Source organism: Quercus robur, chromosome 2, assembly GCF_932294415.1.
Source record: "Quercus robur chromosome 2, dhQueRobu3.1, whole genome shotgun sequence".
Lineage (NCBI taxonomy): Eukaryota > Viridiplantae > Streptophyta > Magnoliopsida > Fagales > Fagaceae > Quercus > Quercus robur.
The window spans coordinates 35,586,201-35,600,563 of NC_065535.1; the positions used below are offsets into that span (position 1 = coordinate 35,586,201).

General features: G+C 36.1%; 1 protein-coding gene across 2 annotated transcripts; it reads right to left on the reverse strand.

The window, feature by feature from the left end:
* Positions 1-1,133: 1,133 nt before the first annotated feature.
* LOC126713515 (uncharacterized) lies at positions 1,134-13,980 on the reverse strand. 2 transcript variants are annotated; one of them, XM_050413272.1, is made up of 11 exons: positions 13,748-13,978; positions 13,609-13,656; positions 13,449-13,493; positions 12,017-12,136; positions 11,626-11,771; positions 11,395-11,542; positions 11,212-11,295; positions 8,979-9,094; positions 6,903-6,973; positions 1,636-1,726; positions 1,134-1,495 (listed from the first exon to the last, which is right to left on the reverse strand). In XM_050413272.1, the coding sequence occupies exons 1-11, from the start codon at positions 13,857-13,859 to the stop codon at positions 1,268-1,270; spliced, it is 1,209 nt and encodes a 402-aa protein (XP_050269229.1). In that variant the 5' UTR covers positions 13,860-13,978; the 3' UTR covers positions 1,134-1,267. The 2 variants fall into 2 exon arrangements, with proteins under 2 accessions (XP_050269229.1, XP_050269230.1); XM_050413273.1 differs by lacking the exons at positions 1,134-1,495; positions 1,636-1,726 and adding an exon at positions 1,940-6,013 and having other exon boundaries at positions 13,748-13,980.
* Positions 13,981-14,363: the final 383 nt, after the last annotated feature.

Here is a 14,363-nt window from a genome sequence, read left to right on the forward strand (position 1 = left end):
AGCTTAAGAGTATGCTCATCCAATCACATAAAATTAGATACTGTCCAACTTAAACATAAGTGTAATAAGATTTAGTGGGTTCCAATTAACTCAATTAGTAAAAAATTTTGTTGTCAAATAATAGATCTAGGACTTGAATCCCATCTGCATAAAAATCAATTAGTGTCTTGATCTAATTATAAAAAACAATTATCATGGAGCAAGGTTCAAATTCTATCATATAAAAAAAAAGTGTAATAGGATTTAAAAATTGAAATCAAATACAAGAATAAGGAGAAGAAGCGGAAGGTATTCAACACATGGGACAACAGTCCTGATATCTGAGTCCTCTACTGTTGTGATAATTTAATTTGGCTATTTCATTGATTTGTTTGAACTACAAAATACTTAGTAAGTTAGTAGCAGAAACATTAAAAGTACAAATAACGCAGGAGGAGAAACCAATATTAATTTCTATACACCATAAATGTGTATGAACAATACCATACTTTCCATGCAGTGGCTGTTGAGCAGCAAAGCCAAAGAGAGACGAGGGAGTTCACGTGGATAGGCAGTGAAGGAAGATTTGAAAATGAAAATTGAAATCAAAGATAATATATTTATTGTAATTTGCAAGTAGGATAATATTGTTGCAATGATGTGTCAAAGGGAAATTGAAGAAGGGCTCTACCACAAGCGTGAAGATCAGGCCTCTGGCTTAAATGAAGCTTTAAATGAACTTTCTTTCATTCTATACTTTTATAGATATATATATTGTTCAAATGTTTCCTGTTTCGAGAGTTTCATTATTTGGTTCATGTGTGACTTGTGTGTGTATCTGGTCTGCTGACCAATGGCACCATGGGATGGGAGAGAAAAAGTCTCTCCTGATTCCGCTTCACAAACGAGTTGGTCATAATTCATAAGATGATTTTCAGGAGAGAAAGGAGATTTGAACCCAGTTTTGGCTGCTATAACCAATTTGATTATAAAACATTTACAAGCTAATGTAATAATGAATGTGATTGATACTAGTTTAACAACATAATAAATAAATGTTTGAAATGGTGACAATTTGTAAGAACCTAGTAAAATTTGTGTGCATCAGTTAAAGAGTGTTTTAATTCTAATTAGAAAGAAACTTTATAAAAAAATAAAAAATAAAACTACATTGTGTATAATAAAATGTCACAAATTCAGTAGAAAACAATTTGTTTCTTCGTAAGTAGAAAACTTTGATACCCCAGGAAGACCCAAAAATGCTGTAAGCATAAAAAGGCTTATTTGTTTACAGAAACTCTGCAATCTCAAAAACTCTGGCAGTTTCATCAATTGAAACTGAAACGATGAAATTGCGGTTAGCACATACAGAAAGGGACTGAATCGCAGCATCATGCCCACTGAAGGTTTTTATACAATCACCAGAGCGACCATCCCATAATCGTACTTTCCCATCAACACAACCTGTAGCCAGGTAATTGGATGCACCAAGCCATGTCAAGCATGTCACTCCATCCTGTTAGAAGGTAGAAGTGCATTTGTTAGATTAGTGATGAAAATCTTAAATTACATAGTTTAGTCTGCCAACACAATAGACAGAACACTAACTAGAAATTAATTATATCAAGAGATTTACAAAATAAATCTCAGACATACCTCATGTTCGCATGTGCTACGGGGCATTGAGTGCTGCAGATCCCAGATAATAAGCTTATGATCCATGCCTCCAGTTGCAGCCCAAAGAGAGCTGCCATGCATTATTGAGAAAAAAAAAAAAAAAAAAAACAAAACAAAACAAAAAAACAGGTGTGAATCATCAAAGTGTTACCACAATCAATTACATATTTTTCCAACCAATATTTATTTATTACGTTGATAATGCAGAGCACCTTTCTAAAGAAGAGCCTTTTGGACTCTTCTCTAGCCAGTAAAACCTATGGACAACTGACCCCACCCCGCCAAAACCAAGTTCCAAACAAAATTTATATCAATTGAAAATTCGAAAAGTGTTTTTTTTTTTTTTTCTTTGATGAGCTTTCTTTTTAGGAGAAGAGAAATTGTGAAAACATGTACAAGATCTTATGATTTTATATCTTCATAGTTGCATAATTTTTAAGGGCACATTTGGTACACTAAATAGAGATTATGTCAAGAATTGTAATATTATTACTGGGAATAAAAGATGTTGTAATGAAATAACTATTCCTATTCTTAAATGTGGTTGTCACGTATAAAAGTTTGTAAAAGACGATGCACATGAAAAGTTCATATTTTTTGGAAATATATTGATTTTAAAAGTTGTTACATGTATTAAGGAATGACTATTACAATTATTTTAGGAAGTAATAAATATTCCTTGATTTAAGGAATAGCTATTACCAAGGACTAACTATTTATTGTAATAAAGATGCAATCAAATAACCAAATAGTTATTACACATGAATAACCATTCCATTACAATATCTATTACAGCATACCAAACGTGCCTGTAGTTCTTACTTGGTTAAAGCACTAAAGCAGTCCTGCATTGCATCTCTCACCATTCTCCCAGCCCATTCAGGAGCAATTAATAATTGAGCTATTCAATTCAGAAAGTCTGACGGATCCAATATTTAAACTAGCATAACTTAACAAGGTCCAGAGAGTGGATTATGGCCAGTCAAAACCCATGATGACATCAAGCAGACAAGGGATCGGATGCATTGATTTGATGGACTCCTATGGGAACGCTCAGTAGACCCTCAATTAAATATTGCATCAGTTTTAGAATTCATGTGTTCCTAATGTCAGTGTTAGGGTAAATTTTCTATCAAGTTTGCTTATTGGGCTGATAATCAGTGCAGGTTCAATAATTCTAATTCGCCTTGTTGGAAAACTTTATCCAGAATATAATCCTTTTCGCTGATGATACTCTGATTTTTTGTGATGCTAATATTGATCAAATTCTGATTCTCCGTATGGTGCTCATTTGGTTTGAGGTTGTGTCTGGTCTGAAGGTAAATTTGGATAAGTCTGAACTAGTGGCTGTGGGGGCAGTTCATAACATGGATCTTTTGGTGGCTGTCTTAGGCTGCAAGCAAGGGTCTCTCCCAATGAAATATTTGGGTCTTCCTTTGGGGGCAAAATTTAAGGACAAGTCTATTTGGAATCCTATTCTAGAGAAGATGGAAAGAAAATTAGCAAGTTGGAAAAAATCATATTTATCCAAGGGAGGTAGAGTCACTTTAATTAAAAGCACTCTCTCTAATCTCCCTACTTATTTTCTTTCTTTATTCCCTATTCCCGCTTCTGTGGCCAACCGAATTGCTAGACTTCAGCGGGACTTTTTATGGGGTGGCCTAGGAGACGAGCCCAAATTTCATTTGGTTAATTGGTCTACAGTGTGTACTCCGCTTTCTTCAGGTGGGTTGGGGATTAGGAACCTGAAAACCTTCAATGTACCTTTATTAGGGAAGTGGTTATGGAGATTTGGGCAAGAGAGGGATGCTCTATGGCGTCAAGTGATAGAGGTGAAGTATGGTTGTGATTGGGGTGGTTGGTGTTCTAGCTCTTTCTCTGGTCCTTATGGAGTTAGTTTGTGGAAAAATATTAGAAGGGAGTGGCACTCTTTATCTCGGTTTATTCTGTATGAAATTGGAGATGGATCAAAAGTGCAGTTTTGGCTAGATCGTTGGTGTGGATCTTCTCCTCTCGCAGACCACTATCCTGATTTATATAGGATTTGTTGTAACAAAGAGGCAAGTGCGGCGGATCTAATGAGGTTCACCAATGGAGTCCTCCATTGGGATTTTTAGTTTTGCAGGGAGGTGCATAATCGTGAATTGGAAGCTTTCAAAAGCTTCATCAATTCCATCTATTGCACTCCTATAAGGGGGAATGGGGAAGATAAGAGATATTGGCTGCTTTGTAAGAGTAAGGGGTTCACGGTCAATGCTTATTACCATCTTCTAGATGGCCATAGTGAGCAGTTTTTCCCTTGGAAAAGCATTTGGAAGCAGAAGATTCCCGCTAGAGTGGCTTTCTTTGTATGGACCGCAGCCTTGGGGAAATGCCTGACAATTGATAACTTAAGGAAAAGAAAGGTTTGCATTTTGGATTGGTGTTATATGTGCAAGTGTAATAGTGAAACTATTGACCATCTTTTCCTTCATTGCCCAGTAACTTTGGAGTTGTGGGATATGATTTTTGGGTTATTTGGAGTTTGCTGGGTTATGCCATTCTCTGTTGTTGGGCTTTTGGCTTGCTGGCAAGGTCGTTTTGGCCGCCATCGTAATGGAGATATTTGGATGGTTGTTCCTCACTGTTTGATGTGGTGTATTTGGAATGAGAGAAATAGTAGGTGTTTTGAAGTCAAGGAGCATTCCATGCCTGATCTCAAGCTTCTTTTCTTTAGAACCTTACTTGATTGGTTCTCTGTGTGGAGAAACCATCATTTTTCTTCTATTTTGGATTTTCTTGATTTTTGTAATGTTTGTTTTTGATTTGTTCTCCCCTGTATACCCCTGGTGTACTTGGGTGTCTCTCTCTTTTTGATATCAATGAATCTTTATTACTTATCAAAAAAAAAAAAAAAATCAAATTCTTGTTGTGACCAAGTGATGCTAACAAGTGAGACTTACAATCTAGATAGTTTTGATTCAAGAAATCCATTTGAACTATCAAAGATTTGAAGGTAAGACTCCTAAACCCCAGCTTTCCAAACAAATTTTTAAACAGCTCTTGTAGGAGCTTCATGGCTGTATTGTCTTGCCTAACCTTTTTTTTATACACAAAAGTGGAGGAGGGAGGATTCAAGCCCTGTACATCTCCATTGGAAGCACCAAGAAATACCATTTGACCAAATGAATTGTTAGTGACTTCACCTGAAGTGAAGCATCAAATTGATAGAAAATTGATCTGAGGTTAATGCATGCCATTTGGGAGCTTGATAACTCTGGAGCTTACTGGATAATATTAGCTTGGAAACTTAGCATGTTAGAGTTAGAAGCTGAAGGTTTTTTTTTTTGGCCATAAGTTTGTTTAGTAGCAGCTTAGTTGGCTTCTGCCTTTTGATTTGTGAATTTCTGGGTTGGATCAGTTTTGATTTCTGTGGGTCTTTTAGATTCACCTTTTGGTGACTTGGACCCAAACTTGTGTTGATAGGATTATATTTAACAAATGTAATAGTATTTTGTTAAAAAATCACTTTTGGTTCCTATATATATGGAGGTGGTTTCATTCTGGTTCTCAAAGTTTCAATTGTATCAATTTAGTCCTTGATTTTAAATATTTTTTTTACATTGTTTCAATTTAGTCATTGCAGACATCTCACAAACAGAATTCGTTGACATAAAAAAATTTGTCTATATGTGGTAGTTGTGGGGTTAGGGTTACGAGAATTTGTAGATCTATGGTTACATATTGTTGAAAAAAGAGTTTTGGAGTTGTGTTAAGATTAAAAAGTGATTTGATGACTCATTTGATGGCCATTTGGTAGAAATATGTGGGATTTAGGGTTTTGAAAAGTAAAAAAGGTTTGATTTGGGGCTGTAAGGAAGATGGAAAAGAGGGAATTTTATGTTGAGTAGGGGCTGTATGAACAGTACTGTCAACAATATCACAAGAAAGAGTAGAATACACAGAGAAGAAAAGAGAGAAAAGGAGAAAACAACACACGAAGGCCAACAAGCCTCAATGCACAAAGCACTCAATATTTTTATAAATCAACTCCATCTCTTCTTTTAGAGTATTGAGGCACTCATTCAAAATACCCACACTTTGGATTGGAGTTTATCCCCGGTTTCCTTGATGAATCTGGGCCTTTCATTGATGACATCAATGTCAGTGAGGTCGAACTCCTTGCAAGGAGTGAGAATCTCATATTGGAGTTGGGCAACCTTGGCAAGATTGAGCCTTTTGAGGTCATCGATAAAGGTGAGGTCACAGAGCTTCTTGAAAAGGTCAGAGCAGGCCTTGTGGAGAGTGGAGTGGAGGGAGGCACCACGAAGGAGCGGAGGACTGAGAGTGCCAGGTAGGCATGGTGGAGCGAGAAAAGCTGGGAGACAATGTCTTCAATGGTGAGAGAGAAGAAATTATGGTAGAGAGAGGGAATCAGTGGCAAGAGAAATAGATAGAAAAGAGGGAAGGGGGGGAAGAGAGAAAATGAAAGAAGATTAAAGAAAAATAGAAAAATACCAACATGGCCGCTGACCTGGCACATAAGCCAATAATTTGACACAATCAGTTTATAAACACTAGCTTCTAATATAAAGTTGTATGCCACGACGATGTCAACCGTAGCAGGTCAGAAAATTCTATTAGTGAGATGACAGCAATGACTAAATTGAAATGATGTAAAAATTAATTAAGGAATAAATTGTTACAATTGAATTTCTGAGGACAAAAATCAAATCACCTTATATTTATAGGGACCAACAGTGATTTTCGGCCTAATATTTCTAAAGCAAATGAATAACTGAGAGCATATATTGAGCACCTTGTGATTTATTGATGTTCTGTCAGGCCATACTCTGGATGTCTGATGTCTTCCTAATGCCTAAGACTTCAAGTTTGACACATAGGTTCCCTCTATTTTATTCTCTCTCTTCCTTTTTTACTCCTGATCTGCTACATTTTAGTTTCAAAGCAGTATTCCAGACCCTAAATACAATCAAAATACTACTGTATCTCAATTACAATAGCACCCTAACCTTCTACCTAAACCTGTCCTGCACATCCTCCTTTTGTTTGAGTATGGTGCTGAATGCTCCAGTCTTGGATTTCAAAACTCCTGTCCCATGTTGGTTTCATTTCAGATATGTCCTATATCTATAAAGACTCTCTTAATGATGCACATATTCTTTTACAATTAATAGAAACAAATTTTTCCCATCATAGGCAGTTAATAGAAATTCATCACCAATAGAGAGAGAGAGAGAGATGACCTTGGCCCGTGGCTTGGTCCAAAACTAATACATTCAATCGAATCTGAGTGTGAAACCAGTGAACTGACAACCTGTTGGTAGAGACATGCAAATCTTTTACAGGGCTGCGTTGAGATTAAAAATAACCACATCCACCAATTTCTTTGATCATGTTAAACAACACACACACACACAAATACAGACATAATGTAATATCAACAAAAAAAGATCAAACACACAAAATTTTAAAAATGATTAGGAGACACAATCAACAACACATGTAAAATGCAGGAGAATTATGAAAAGCCACTTTAAAAGCAATAAAAGGTAAGGGCCATAGCAAGCTAGATTCCATGTTCACCTTGACCCCCAATCAAGTCTGACATAAGAGTAGAGGCCAGGGTGCTCTGTAGTCATAGGTAGCCAGAATTTTCATTAGGGTAAGGATTCACAGTGGTGCATCAACAGAAACAGAAATATCATTGACACAACACATATTCTAAAAGCATCTTGCCTTTCACTGATGAACTATGTTGCCTGGACTTGTGTGCAGCTATCAGGTGCTAGAGATAATCTAGGAGTCTGACTCCGCTAATGTCTGACACTTGGAAGAAATAGCCTTGGTTAGAAATTTTGGTACGGATCCAACAATAAAGGAAAAGTGATATGCTGGCTTGATCTTTCTTTGCCTCAAACCCCATATCCCTATAAAAAATAAAAATAAAAAGAGTAGAGTAGGGGTGCTCCAAAGCAGAATTCACTGGTGGAGGTTGGTCAAAGCTTGATTAGGTTCAGAGTTGCATGCACAAAGGTTCAAAACTCTTTTCTTATCTGAATCTAAGGACAATAACTTATCTAATTCTCAAAACCTTTGCCGAGCTTAACCCTCTGCCCCCAATTTCCTTTTGAAGGGGACCAAAGAAATGTCTCCATCTGCTGCCAATAGTCTTTCTTTCAAATTATACTAAACAGATAAATCCTCCCCTCCTGTGTGTTTTAGTAACTTAGCCTAATGTCTCCTCACCAAGACCTCCATGGCAATATGATAGAGAAACCAAGTCACCTGTTGTGGCAAGGCAATTTTTTGTTTCACAATTAGACTTGGACAATAATCCCTACCCTCAGTAGCTTACGAGTTTACATCCATCCCTAGTCAAGTATAGTTCCTTTCCAATTTCTCCCTTATGGTCGTTACCTGAATTTGCATATGACCACAACCCCCAAATTGACTTGACAAGGAACTCATTCTTGAGAACAAATGCAATCCCTATACACACCTAGGAGCACCCCTTCCTGCATATCCATAAAAGAACCAAGTGTTCAGCTTGAGGTCCAACAAGATACCACAACTCAAAGTACACTCTTAAATGGAAAAAAAGATGTGTCTGTTTGTTTTGATTCTTCTTCATTGGGTTGGGTGGGTTTCACTAGAAGCCTTGCAGGGACTACTTTATGAGGATCAACAATTACGCGTATGGGGTTTACTGCACAAGTAGAGGAAAAGCTTTATCCTAACAGATGGAAGATGCTCAGTTCAGCACAACATAAGGATTGGTACACTTTATTAGTAGAGGATCCAACGAACAAAACACGGCGATCAACCAATCATCCAAAAAAGTCATATTAGAACTTGATAAATTTTAAAAGTATAATTTGCCTAAAAGAAATTTCTTAAATATTGCACCAAATTCTAATTGCCACTTTGAGCTACATAATTGGCATCAAACTTGCATAAGTGTAATTATTCAGTGCTCACAAGGCACAATAAATGTATGCTCCCCCCTCTCACATGAATAGTGGGTCCTGCCATGAATTTAAGTGGTAAGACTCACTATTATGTGAGAAGGGCATGCATTTATTGGGCTATGGGAGCACTGACTAATTACTCCTTGCATAATTCGGTAATTCATTCCCATGCTTGTCTTATATTATTATAGCTCACCATGAATTTAGAAGGATTCCAAAGCTTACACCTTGAAGATCAATTTAGAGAGACGCTTGAGGCACCCACCCCAAACATATGATACTCAAATGGTAAGACAAGGAGAATTGCACAAAATCGGAACATAAGGATTTAAGTAAAACAAAAATACTTACCTTCCCGGTTGTTAAATTTACAATGTGGACGGAACCATCCTTAGAACCAGTAAGGGCAAGTGTAGAATCAGGGCTTATCGCCATGCATGTAAGTTCTTCAGTATGATACGGATGACCTGGAGAAGACATAAATGCCAAGAACGTCAAACAAAAACCCCAAAACAAATACCATCCATTCATGTCAATAATTAAAAAAAAAAAATGAACAGAACTATCCCAAATTAGAGAATTTTCCAGCTTCTACATTCCTCATTTTTCAATGGTATTAACAGAACAGATTTCATACACATAAAAATACAGAGATTAAAATAAAGTGAAGTAGAATCCTAACCTGTCTATGCAATACAACTGATATTTAAGGGAGGATGCAACCATTTAGTATCTACATTTTACATACCATTCTTTCACCATTCAATCCTTCAGGGGGTAAAAAACTGACATAGGACAGATTAGGGAATCTTCCTACTCATTGCAGCAGGCATAGGGTTTAAATAATTTGTGGATTTATGGTTTAGGGCACTAGAAAGAAGGGTTATAGTTCAAGAATGACTAGGCTGTTTTTGGGGAAAGTAAAGCTTAATTTTGGGTTGCCATACAGGTAAGAATCTAAAAGTGAATAGTCATGTGAATAGTGATATAATGCCAAAAAAAAAAAAAAAAAAAAAAAATTCCATAGTCATTACTCAAAACAAATTTTCTATTAATCAACTCTCATTATTAGAGTACAATGGCATGGTGTGTAAATTCTAGATATTAAATTTCCCTAATAGGACAAGAACTCCTACTTTTACTAACTCCCAATTGAATTGAAGCAAAGCACACACAAAAGCCTATAAACTAAACAAGACATACTTATTAACAACCCAAGTTCCACAACTATGACTCACAACCAACAATTATAGAATTATGAAAATACCCTTGAATCTTGTAAAAGCCAAATAAACCTAATTAACTTCCAGGGACGCACATTATTAGGTTTTTCCCTAATTTTAGGCTTGCAAAGAGGATTTGTTTTTACTAGCCATATGATGGTTGCACCATCAAAAACACCAAAGTTTCACATGAGCTCTGTAAATATTTACACACACGGACACAAGCATACGCATAGAAATAGAAAGAATTTTTTGATAACTGACTTTTTTTGTCCCATCTTTCACTCACCCCACTTCTTCTTTTTGTCATCTTTTATCCCACTTAATAAAACAAAATATCATTTCTCATTTTGTTCTATCATTTCCCATGTTTTGCCTTAATTAGAATGTAACAGATATTCAACATTTCGATAGTGCATCACATTTGGCAACCTAGATCTAGGAAGCACGAACACGAACACGGGTACGGATACAAACACAGGTATGACATGGTGACATGTACAATTTCTAAAAAATTATAACATAAAACGGCTGGTACAATACCAGTATGACATGGGTATGGCACTCTAAATGAAGTGTCCATGCTTCCTAGACCTAGACACATTTTTAGGCAAAGCCAAGCCAAAGTTCTTTGTCCACTTAAATAATCAGGATAAGGCATCAAATTTAGTAATTTGAGGTGTCTCTCTGATCCTCATAACTACTACTACTTCCATAATTTGAATATCAAAAATATCAACTAATGTTATGTATTATTATTGACCCAACATACTCTTTAGCCACTTAGACTTTGATACAACTATCAAAAAATTTTAGTACCAGTCTAATTAGACCATCTCAACTTAGCCAAAAGGAGGGGGGGAGGGGGGGGGGGGGGTGGGGGTTATGTTCACACCAAAAGAGTTACAAATCAAAGAAGCTAGAGAAAAGCTAAGATAGGACTGCAAAAATTGTAAGGAACATGGGGCCAAATTGCTTTTATGCATTCATCCCAATAGTGACAACACTTCAACAAAAATTCATGGTTGGCCTTTTGTTTGAGGTTTTTTTGCTCCTTATAATAAATTAAAAATGCTGCTGTCATAGTCTCTACAATTATGGTTTTAAGGCATTGCACCTGCCAAATGGTCATAGGTAGGTACAACAGATGCCAGATGGGAAAAGCTTCTTTACATTCTTCTTGAGGTGGATTCAAAAATTGTGAGCCAATATTTCCAGTTTCTGCCAGGCAAATTTGCAGATCATCAAGGAATTTACCCATTGTTACTTGGTTTCAGAGTTGGATGTTTCCGTTTATATGTGCTAATCTCCTAGGGAAAAACAAAAACAGAAGATTTTTAAGTGGAAATTCATTTACATACCTCTTACCACATGAATGTTTTCACCACTTTTTGGATCCCATATCCTCAAAGTTGCATCATCAGAACCAGTACAGACTAGTTTACCTAAAGCAACAAGGAAGATACAGAAAAAAAAAATGAAATAGTCTGAACAATAAAGATTCTTTAAACAAAAAAGCACCAAGAAAAAGAGTAACTGGCTACCATCGGGGGTAAAATCACCACAAGTGACACTGCCACCATGTCCTGAAAATGTCTGGAGACAGGCACCTTTGTCAGCATTCCACATCCAAACAGTGCAATCCTCTGAGCCAGCTAATACCAAATGTCCTCTCGGATGCCACTTGATCCACTGAGAAGGAACATAGTTCATAGTCAATTTTCAATAAATGAGACAACAAATATAGTGCATCTAAAGGAATATAACAAATTCACCTCAATGCCCCCTCCAAGCCCTTCAAATGAGCATTTGAGATTTTCTGACTGTACGTCCCAGATTTGAATGATTCCGTCCAAGGATCCAGATGCTAGCAACTGTCCATCAGTGCTAAAGGCTAAACTACAAACAGAATCCCTATGACCTACACAGAAATTTACAAGAGTTTTAACTTTTTTTTGATAGGTAAGAAAAATTATATTAAGAAAAAAATACTCCATCAAAAAAATGAAGTAGGCAACGAAAAAGCATTGATTATAACTTGTGCATGTTTTACTTCTTTAGTAACCGGGGGCAGAAGATAAATTCGGTTCACTTGGAAAGTGCTAGAGCAAACAATCATAACCTATAAAGAGAGAAAACTAAGTAGCTACCATGTCATGCACATACCTAGGAGCTCAAAAGCCCAATCTCCTTGACCAATCCTCCAAAGAAAACCTTTATCATCTCCTCCTCCAGTTGCCACTAATGTAGCATCAGTTGGGCTGCAGGCAACTGTGTACAGCTCACCTGTGCAAATAAAGGGAGTAAGTGTACATAAGTCCATAGATTTTCTTAGTAGCATAACACCTCGGAAAAAAAATTTAAGGAATAAAATTAAATTGAAAGGTGCAAAAAAAAGGTGTTGCTCTTGTACCTGGGATATATACAAAAGAGAGGCCCAAATAGGAACAAAAAAGAAAGAGAAAATAGCTAAAATAACATACAAAACACCCCCAAAAAAAAAAAAACTAGAGTAAGAAATCCAAAAACTCTAAACAATCCACAGTAGAGAATCAAATGGAAGCAGAAGTCCATTCATAAAGGGTCTTTATCAAGAACTTCAACTTAAATCAATCTTTTTTGATAAATAACTTAATCAATCTTGTTTGTCACCATCAAAGCAATGGCCATTTCTCTCCCTTTGTACCACATTATGCATAAAAAAACTGTTTTCCAAATCCTCCCTTTGCCAAAAGAACCCTCCCAACAAGCCAATAGCTCCATGACAGAACAAGGCATAACCAAGGCAACCCCAAAAACGCAAAAAATCAATGACCACAATTCATAAGCGAACACACAATGGAGAAACAGATCAGTTTATCTGCCACCCCATGTCAAATCTTTGTAGCATATGACTCATTTAGCAGTTGTGCCATAGATTTTAGTTCCCAATCATTCACTGGTTGAATGGAGATGGGATTCCAAGAACAGCAGGCATTCCATCCACTAATCAAACCAAAAGTGAGTTTCAAGACAGTCCCCAAATTAAGTATCCTCGTATCAAGCATCAAGTTGTGAAAAAACAAAGCCATATTGTGCCCAAAATCCACAAGGAGGATTAAAACTCTATTAATTCATTCATGTGGGACTCCGACAAACAAAGATTTAGGGGGAAAACAGATACCCCATCATTTCAACTAAAGGAAATGCCTTTCCATAGAGACAAGGTCAATCGCTCAAGTGTATTAAGACAATCACATCACAAGCATAGGGGTTGTAGCCTCTAATTGCTCTAGCTATCTCCTCTCTATTGTTATCACCCCAGTAAAGAAGAAGAAAGTGGGTATAAGTGTATCTCATAACCTCATTAAAATTCTGTAAATTATGTCAATGAAACATAGTAGATTATCAAGTAACCATGACAAGAGACATGACACAGAAAGTTTAATTATTACTTCCATTTTAAGCTTTCAAGACATAATTTTTTTTTTTTTTTTTTTGGTTAAGGATGAATTCATTAACCAAATCTAGATAGTTTCAAATTGCTCAAAGGCATAAATAAGTAAATAAATAAACTTAAGAAAAAATTATAATAATGAAGAAGAACTGGAAATCTTACCAGTATGACCAGTGAAGACGTGCACAGAATCATCATCAGGCTCCTCTGGAAACCACAAAAACAGAGACACCCATTTATTGAATTCATAAATTAGAAAAAGCAAAAAACAAAGAGAATCGAAAAATGTAGAAAGAATAAAGAATATGGATGAATTGGGTACCGAAAACTTCAGCATCAGAGGCGGCTTCGTCATCTGCATCAGGAAGATCTGCCAATCCACACATACATATATGAATGAACATGCACACAGATATATACATATACACGTAAAGCAAGAGAGAGAGAGAGAGAGGAAGGACCTTCTTCGTCAAGTGGGACTTCGTGGATGATGTCGGATTCGTCGAGAAAGACTTGGGTGTCGTTCTCTTCTTCTTCTTCTTCTTCTTCGTGGTGTGGGGATGCCCTGTTCATTTCTCTCCTCTTCTTTTTCTCCTGTTATTGCTGTTTCAAGATTTTAAACCGCATAGAACCAACCCTTGAAGAGGGTTTTTCAAGGGTTTTCGAATCCCTCTCTTTCTTTGTTTGCAATTTTTTTTTTTTTTTTTTTAAGGGAAATGAAAATAGTTATTTCCAGAGATAATAGGAATATGACAAATTTTAAAGTGGCATCAGTCAAAAATGTATTTCAAAAGTATCCTTAATCTAATAAAATAATTCTTATTCTTAAAAAATAAAAAATATGGTTAAAATTGTAATTCAACAAAATTAAAAAAAAAATACCAAATAAATTTTTTTCCTAAAAATTAGCACACTTTTTATTTAAATATGAAAAAAAGAGTTGTTACGTCCATAACATTTTCACAACAAATCATAAGTGGTTAGTTGTTATTAGTTCAAATTTGAACCTAACACTAAAATTTCTTTTTAAGATTTCTTTTTTACCCTAACAATAACAACTAGTAACAACTTGCTACT